This window comes from Monomorium pharaonis, unplaced genomic scaffold, assembly GCF_013373865.1.
Source record: "Monomorium pharaonis isolate MP-MQ-018 unplaced genomic scaffold, ASM1337386v2 scaffold_428, whole genome shotgun sequence".
Lineage (NCBI taxonomy): Eukaryota > Metazoa > Arthropoda > Insecta > Hymenoptera > Formicidae > Monomorium > Monomorium pharaonis.
Genome location: NW_023415723.1, coordinates 4,894 through 14,507, shown reverse-complemented (window position 1 = coordinate 14,507; position 9,614 = coordinate 4,894). Strand labels below are relative to the sequence as shown.

The window sequence follows — 9,614 nt, the reverse complement described above, 5'->3', positions numbered from 1 at the left end:
TAATTATCTAGCTATTAATATGTGAATTACATTTTTAATAAATGACAATCACAAATAAATCTTATGTAATAAATATAATATTTTTTAACCATAATTTTAAATAAAATAATTTTATAAGAATACAATTGTTAATTTTTAAAATTGTTTGTCTAACTAATTACGGTTTTAATTAGTTTTAATTCTTCTATAACATTTAATTTCCATTACCTTTTAATCGACGTGCAAGTTCTTTCGTAAACAGTATATTCGCAAGTTTACTTTGAAAATATGCCTTCCAAGGACGAATATACCACCACGATTTTTTCAGATTTATGTCACTAAAGTGTATTTTGCCAACTGCAATATATATTGTTAAATAATTAATTATTATTTATGTGCTTACAAATAATATACTAATAATCTAATACACATTGTGTGTGCGTGTGCGCGCGCGCGCGCGCGCGCGCGCGCGCGCGCGCGTGTGTGTGTGTGTGTGTGTGTGTGTGTGTGTGTGTGTGTGTGTGTGTGTGTGTGGTAAGTATAATATTATATATTAGTAAACAACATTCCCGATAAGAAAGAAACATTAAATCAACATTTTAAAATATAATATTAATTTTACGTAACATTTTGTCATAATGTTTTCTAAATATTTTATAGACATTATTTTATAATGTGGTATTTACAAATGTCACAAAAACATTTTTAAAACACTTTCAATAATTTTTTAATGTTATTTTAACGAAATGTTTTCTAAATATTTCATACGTATCGTCGCTTCGGAATAAAAGGGCGTTAACTCAGAAGCCGTTTAAAAAGGGCGTTAACTCGGAAGCCGATTGAAAAGGGCGTTAACACGAAGGCCGATTAAAAAGAACATTTTTTGCTTTATTTCAGTTTTGTAGCACTGCTGAAACAATTTTGGTGATTGATTTAAAACGTAAACATATTAAAACAAAAATGAATATGCACATATAGGTAGAACATCAAAATTATTTCGGCAATGCTATCAAAACTTAAATTGAAGCAAAAAATTTGAGGGCACGAGTTAATGTCTTTTCAATCGGCTTTCCAGTTAACGCCTTTTCCAATCGGATTTTAAGTTAACGCCTTGTTTAATCGGCTTCCGAGTTAACTCCCTTTTTAATCGATTTCTGAATTAATGCCTTTTTTAATCAACTTCCGAGTTAATGCCTTTTTCAACCGGCTTCTGAGTTAACACCGTTTTCAATCGGCTTTCGAGTTAACATCCTTTTCAAACAGCTTCTGAGTTAACGTTTTTTTATTTGGAGGTGGCGATATTACACATTCATGCAGAAAATTAATATTTTAAAATATTAATAAATTAATCAATATTTTAAAATATTAATTTTCTGCATGAATGTAATATCGTCGCCTTCGAATAAGAAAACGTTAACTCAGAAGCCGTTTAAAAAGGATGTTAACTCGGTGATTTAATGTTTCTTGCTTATAAGATATTTTATTATATTTTACAAGTATTGCGAATAAGGTACCTGTACCCAATATGTCTTCTCTAAACTTCGGAGATTTTTGTAATTTTTTGGTAAATGTGAAATTGAAAAATAAGAGTTAAATTTAAAATAGAAAATACATTTCTGAAACTAAAAAAATATATAAAATATTTTTAATTATTTATAAATATAATAAAGATTTTAAAAAAAGATAACACTTAGGCCATGTTGGATTACATATATACCTAATGTGGCCTAGCTATGTATTTTCTTCTCTTTCGTAAATATTTTTGAAAAAAATGCGAAATAACAAAATCGATATGTTTAATTAAACATTTATTAATATACTTATGGAAAAAATTACACATACAGCTATTTATTAAATAATAAAACTGTGTTTATTTATTACAAGGGGCGTTATCTTAACTTTTACCTATCAAAAAGCTTCAACTAACTATAAAAAAATAAGAAATACTAATCAAAAATTAAACTTCAAATAAAGAAACAGAATCTTAACTTTCTTGTATATTAATAAGGTAGATTGTGTTTTTAGTAGTAGTTTCTGGTCATAATGATTTTACAATACAAAGATTTTTCTTTCTTTAATTATAAACCAGATATTTTAATAAAAATCTAAAATAAATACAGTGTTGAAAAGCATAAATAAAGAGTTACAACAATATAAATTGTAGATATTTATAATTTTTACATACTTTTTACACAAAGCAAAAACTTATTTCTAAAATTTTAGATTCAATAGAACACAATTTGAGTAAAGTGCGATTACAAACGTTAGAAAGAAGATATTGAGCAGTTATATCGACTTTCTGAATAATATATATTAGCATTATCTGTGAAAATCATTGTGTAACTATGTAAAAATAAGGGTAAACCAAATTGGGTACATAGCCATATTGAGTACAGATACCTTACAATTAATTTCAATCGCGCAAGAAATACAACATTATTACAATAATATAAAATAACATATTATATAATATTTTCAATTTTTTGTATATTTAATTTCTTCATTTTATTTTTACGTACATATATGAGCACGCGATGATACATTGATTATTCTACAGCCAGGAGTGGATGATTGCATTTTTGGCAATAATAACAATGTCAAGAGGAAATGTCCAAGATAATTTGACTGTAGCTGTATCTCGAATCCATCCTCAGTTATTTGATATGGAGTAAACATTATACCGGCATTATTTACTAATATATGAATGGCTGGTTCTTTCATCAATTTTTTAGCACATTCCTTTACACTTTTAAAGTTACAGAGATCCAGTGAATAAACCTCGAGGTCACCTAATCCATTTTTGTCTGCTGTTTGCATTTTTCTGCTGTTACTAAAATAACTATAATCTCAACATAATGAAAATTCAAAATTTAATTACATAATTTCTAAACTTTCTAACCTTTTTTTTTCAAATGTTGAAATTTTTTATTAAAATAAGTATAACATATGTTAGGGAAAAAATGCAATAATAAAATTAAATAACAATAATAAAATTAAATAATAATAATAAAATAAATAATAATTTTAAACTTTATATATATTAAAATAAATTTTATAATAAATATAATGCGAGTAATTAAAACCGCATTTTAAAGTACGCTCACAACACTTGTTTTTCAAATTAATTAGAGACAAATCATAAACGTTGCTAGCGCTTAAGTAAAACGCGCTTTATCGTTAGATATAATTTCATGTATTACCTTGGAAACGGATTACATTTTATATCCTCAATTGCGGCCTTTGCTTTTTCTACATTCCGACAAGCCAAAATTACTCTTGCGCCTAAAGACAAAATTTATTTATAATTATTTAAATACCATTATATTTATTATTTATTAGTTTATTTAAAAATAATGTTGTGTACTTATTTTTAGAAATGTTAAAAAAATCCTAAAGCCAATCACTATTTTTTATTAGAAAATATGTTTAAATTGGGTTTACAAAATTCCAAATTCTTTTGCACAATTAAAGTACGCACAATAATGGGGAAAAAAAAAGCAATTTTATGTCAATAATAAAAAAATTTTAATAACTAAAAAATATTTTTTGTTACATGTGCGTCGTAAGTGATCTCTTTATGTCATTTTTTGTGCGTAAAGTCGCTGATTTGAGCACTTTAACTATAATGCACAGTTTTTGTTCTCTACAGAAAGAAACCTTTTTTCTCTGTCCTCTAATAAATAATATCACAAACACGTCACCTTACAATACGCATATAGAAACTCTCGCAACATTACCGACACTTTGTTTTTGCAAACCTAATCTTGGCTAGTTAGATAAGTTTATCAATTCACATTTAAGGCCATACTTGAAGCATAGATAACAAAAAATACGATGTGAATTTATCTTTATACAATCATAATACATCTTTTTTAAAAAAGTTTTTGTAAAATTAAGGTTATATTTATATAAATTGCTTATTTAACAAATTTTTTAAGTTAAAACACTTTTATATTTTACATATAATTACATATTTAACTAATTGTATAATTTAATATTTGTTTTTTAATAATTTTAAAATACACGTTATTTACGTTTAGAAGATTTTTTTTAGAGTTAATAACCCTCGGTTGTCACGCTTATCTCCAGTCATATTGTTGCACGTTGTCACATATTGGGTACAGTGTATTCATATCGATTTTCAAACAGTCGCTATTTTAAAACTATCAGAGATATGGTAACCAAACAAATTAGGGATTATCTTCAAACCTTTTTGAATATTATTTGATTATTACAATGTAAAATTTGAAAAACTTTATGTTAAAAAAAAATCTATAATTTCCGGTAAAAATTAGTTTTTACAAAAACATATTTTTTTTATTTTAAATATTTTAAGTCAAAAATTTATGTAATGACTTATTTAATTTTAAAGTTCACGCATGGGTACACTGTGCCCAGTGTGATAACCGAGTAAATTATACTTACATATTATACAAGTTATACTTAAACTACTTATTTTTCAAAACTATTTTGGATTAAAATTTTTTATTACAAAAGTACTTTTAATTTAGAATATACATGTGCCACTTTTTTATATAATTGACGTAAATTTTTTTTAATCCTAGGCTGTCATCAAATTACCATAACCCGGATTGATGACTTTAATAATAAGATATCTTTGGGCACTCTTGGAAATATAAATTTATCTCAAATTAATTAATTTCAGGTATCTACTATAGATAAAGACGCTTGCCCAAAAAAAGAAAGCATCAATGTGTTTGGCAGCTGTTGGAAGAATACTTAAGTCACTGTGACCCAGGTGTTGACAGGTCCTTTAACAGTTTCAAATTAAGAATGCAGAATTTAATATATACCACAATAAACTCATTTGGCTAATTTGGATAAGTAAACTACATAAGTTTAACAAAATTAAACCAATTAGCTACCAATCTATAAAGTCTTTGAAAAACGACTCTTGTGAGATTTTCTTCGACCCGATTGACTTTAAGGATATGGCAAAGACCTCATATTAGAGACAAATAACAAATTGTAAATTTTTCCAATAGTGACATCCCACAATCTGTCTCAATTTAATAAAAAAGTACTATTCATGAGCTTATACATAAAAGAGAAAAATTATAACAAACATGGAGACAATAACAAAACTCAAGAATGCAATCATTCCCCAACTTCATTGGTTTCTAACAAATGCTTCTATATATATAATAACGAGCTTGATAAAGAGCTTATAAATTTACACAAGAAAACTTTAGAATTCTATAAAATAAATTCTAATGTTATTTTCATTAAAGTCGACAAAGGTAATGTCACTGTTGTCCTTGACAAACAATATTTTAAAAAGATAGAAGAAATTTTGCACGTTAAAAATATATATACGTTAGTTAACAAGAACCCAATTTATAATTTGGAAACAAATTTAAAAAAATTGTTAAAGGATTAGTTACATAAAGAATTCATTCCAAAAGAAACTTATTAGGCGCTTCATTCAAATAATTCTAATTTACTTAAAGCCTATGGCCTTCCTAACATAATACTATGGCAAAACCACAAACTTAATACTCCATTAAGAATTATCGTGTCTTCAGTAAACACTGCCACTAGCGAATTACATACACAAGATCCTCAAAGATAGCTTACTGACCTATAATAGACATGCTATAGACATGTTTCAGTTTGTACAACACTCTCTCCGGTACAATTATTCCATCACACACATCTTATACTGTTAAATGCAGCTTTTTTATTTAAAAAAAAAATTTTAATTATTTTAGTAAAATTTTGATATATTTCAGACAAGTTGTAGATTTTTTTATCCTTTTCAATAACTTACCTATAAAATTTTTATGTGTGTATAAATCACGGATATTTTACTATTCCAGAGTTGTTTTAGAAATGTTGCAAACATACATATTGCACAACTTTTATGTTTTACTTTCAAAATATTTCTGAGATATTTCTCTAAAAAATTTCAATTCTTGTATATGAATTAAGTTAGCAATATCATTAAATGTAATTTTTCTTAAGTTGGCTATACTTTTTTCTTCATTACACATCTCTAAAAAAAAATAAAAACAAAAATCAAGTTTAAAGGTCTATTCTATCTTGTCAGGTTAAAATTTTCAATTTTTTTTGCAAAATTTGATAGCTCTAAGTGTGTAAAATATAGCTGATTAGTTGTAAATACCAAAATATAAAAGTTTATATCAATAAAAACCAAACTTAAAACTTTAAACGCGTTTTTTTTTTTCAAAACAATATTTTTTGAGCTAGTGAAAGTAATAGAGTACACAATATTCAACAAATCACCTCCAATCTTTTTTTTAAATGTAAAGCAATGTTTTCTCCATAAAATAGAGTACAATCACGTTGATATCTATAATTGTTATTTTTTTTTGCAACAAAAATTATTGTAAAAAAAGGTAAATATAATTGACTTTTTTTCTTATATAAAAGCTTTTGTCAATTTGTAACCGAATTAACTTTCTGTAGTCTATTCCAGAAAAACACTAATATTGTTAAAAACAATGTTTTGTTCGATTGTTTTAGATAACTTACGATCTCTAGAATTTCCATCAAAAGATCATGTTCTTCATGCAGAGGTTTCGACCATCTGACTGACTTTTCTCCACAATCAATATACAAAATTAACTTAAACATTTTTTATATATATTAAAGTGTAATAAATAAAATATAAAAACAGAGAAGTGTCTATCTTTTTTAGTTTTTTCAAAAAATTTGCCAAAAATTGCCTTTTTTCAGATTACAAGATAGAACATTTAATGTTTACTTAATATATAATTTAATTTAATAAGTTTGAAAATACATTTATACGGATATATATATATACATTTTGCAGACGATAGGGGCGAATAAGTTTAATATCAGTGTTGATAGACGGGCCGGTTTTTCTCGCGCAGCGCATCATATGAAGCTTCAGTAAAATATCCATTAGTAATAGAAAGGCGATCTTTGGTCCTCATACAATTTTTTTGCAAATTTATAAAAACGTTAACACTTTTTATGTATTTAACACGCACGCATATATTTGCATATCGTTTGCATGTATATTTGTGTATACACTGAAAAAAAATGTAATATATTCAATAAGGTATGTTTGCGGGGTATGTCAATTATAGATATACTCAATACAATAATATATGCAGTATTAACATTGTACTTGCATTAATAGCAAATATTATTGTATTGAATATTTTATATAGTTAGCAGCCCGCAATCACAAATGTTATTGACTATGTTACATTTTTTTCTGTGTATATATTTAACATAAATTAAGGAATTAAAAATAATTTGCATTTAATAATAAAAATCAACTTAAAAACGAAAAAAAAGGTAAATTTTTTGAATAAAACATATATTTAAATTGAAGTAAAATATTTTATTTGGCGGAACTCATACAGAATACCGACATTGGTCATAAGGCTAAGAGAAAACCGCCAAAAAATTAGTATTTATCAAATACGATATTTATAAATTATTTTATTTAATACGAGAAGATATACATGCATGTTTAATATATAAAAGGTGTTAACGTTTTTATAAATTTACAAAAAAATTGTATAGGGACTAAAGATCTCCTTCCTATTGAAAAAATTTTCCTTTTAATGAAAATGTACGTACGCATTAACGTATATGTATATATATATGTATTATATTTGCCACTTTTTTTGTAATATTAAGAAACAGTCAAATATGAAAGCAAACTTTTTTATGTTTCTAAAGGATTTCAGAAATATTGCATTTGCCATTTTATAAAAACATGAAGCAAATACATTTCTGAAATATTTAGGATGAAAGTTATAATTAAAATGTTAATGACATATTTCTATACTATTTCCGATCGTTACAATATTTCATCAATGTTACATGCCGTGCGGGATGCTACTTTTGTTTGCATTTTGCGGTATAAAGCATAAATGCATATATGCATTTATGCTTTATACCGTGTAATACATTAAGTATTATGTAATTAAGATTAATCCGTTTTTGTATTCTAATATAAAAATATACGCAAGAGAGGCACTTATTGAATGTGACGCGATTAAAGAAATAACGCAACTTCTAGCGCGGCGCCTATAGTACTAGATTATTATCTCGTTTTGTCAATAATTGAGAATAATGAAACCCATATTATTATATTTGGATGGATTTGGCTTTTAATGCTCTTTAATTTTTGTCTTTACAAAATTTTCAAAATTTAAAAAAAAGGGGGTGGGAGTCGGGTAAATTAAAAAGTTTAAAATTTTTGGAAAATCTAAATATACTACTTTAAAGAGTATAAAATACCATAAAACTTTTGTATAAATCATTTTTTCATAAACCTTATATTTTTAAAGATATTCAGTCAAAAACAAAAAATGCGTTATTTTCGAGGGGTGGTTTCAACCCCTAAACGTCGAGATACGCCACTAAAAAAAAATATGGGTGTAATATTTTTTCATGTTCTACAACATATTTAAAGCTCATTAAATTGGTGAGGGACAGTTCTGTCCGTTCCCTTGTAAGATCCATTGTGACCGTTATTGCCTCTTCTCGATTTTAATTAAAGAATAACATGTAGTTAGCAGACATTAATTATTATGTATTTGGTATATACATATTTGTCCATTTATATTCAGCTCTTAGATAAGTAATGCATAAAACAATAAAATTGTTTTCATTCAATTTGCTAATTAATTATTATTTACCTCTTCTGTAAAATCTCTTGCAGTTTCCTTGCCTATTCCAGTATTCGCACCTGTTATCACAGCAATTTTGCCATCCAAACGCGTTTTGCTGGTGCACCATGCACTGAAGATCGGCATCTTTCTTTTCCGTGGCTGCCACTAAACTAAATCATAAACAGAGCCAGTGTCTTTGTCTTGGTGAAACTGTATTTGACATACAAAAGTCACGTGATTCAACTCAAACAGGTCACGTGAAACGACTACACCGACTGCAGCGACAGCTGTCGCTGAATTAACTCCACTAATAAATGACTATTTATTTAATAATAGCGAATTTGATTAAACTGTACTAGTGTACCAATGCACATTGAAACCGCTGTACTACTAATTTAACCTAAGCAAAAATGACATATCAAATAACATTTTCTTTTGTTTTATGGTTATATGTATGTATGTATGTACATACGGGAGCATCCCAAATACGCACAGATCAAAACGGATATCACCAATCAGATTGCTGAATTAGTTAGAGTTAGGATAAATTTATAGAATTTGATTTGTGGTGTCCGTTTCGATCGGTACGTATCTGGGACTCACTCGTACATACATACATACATACACTGCCCAACAATAATTCGTTTCTTGGTACCCCTCACGGGGTAAGGGGATTGTAAACTATCTATCTATCTAGCAACAATTTTATCTATCTATCGACTATTTTGCAATAATCGATATTAAATTGATAAATATGTCCAGTTAGCCGACCGTTAGCGCATACCGATGATTACTTTCTATGACCTACTTACCTTGCGAGAAATGCCTAAGAATCATTGGCTGCGTTCCGTTTGGCGCTTACAGTGTTGTGAGCATCCTTGTCGTTCATCATGATTAAACAAAGATGAATGATGCTTACAAAGGCTGTAAACGTCAAAGGGAACTAAGGCCGAGCAGCGGTAACATGCACAGTGAAAAGTTGTTCAAAATAATAAC

General features: G+C 27.2%; 1 protein-coding gene across 1 annotated transcript; it reads right to left on the bottom strand.

The window, feature by feature from the left end:
- Nucleotides 1-164: 164 nt before the first annotated feature.
- Nucleotides 165-9,302, bottom strand: LOC105829757 (retinol dehydrogenase 11-like). Its single transcript, XM_036294732.1, has 5 exons — nt 8,646-9,302; nt 4,044; nt 3,180-3,261; nt 2,499-2,818; nt 165-336 (listed from the first exon to the last, which is right to left on the bottom strand). The coding sequence occupies exons 1-5, from the start codon at nt 8,760-8,762 to the stop codon at nt 194-196; spliced, it is 663 nt and encodes a 220-aa protein (XP_036150625.1). The 5' UTR covers nt 8,763-9,302; the 3' UTR covers nt 165-193.
- Between the last annotated feature and the right edge of the window lie 312 nt (nt 9,303-9,614).

Coding starts and splice junctions, on each gene's coding strand:
- LOC105829757 (XM_036294732.1), bottom strand. CDS start 8,762: ATGCCGATCTTCAGTGCATGGTGCACCAGCAAAACGCGTTTGGATGGC. Junction 2,819..3,179: donor AAATGTAATCCGTTTCCAAG/GTAATACATGAA, acceptor TTGAGATTATAG/TTATTTTAGTAACAGCAGAA. Junction 337..2,498: donor ATCATCGCGTGCTCATATAT/GTACGTAAAAAT, acceptor TATATATTGCAG/TTGGCAAAATACACTTTAGT.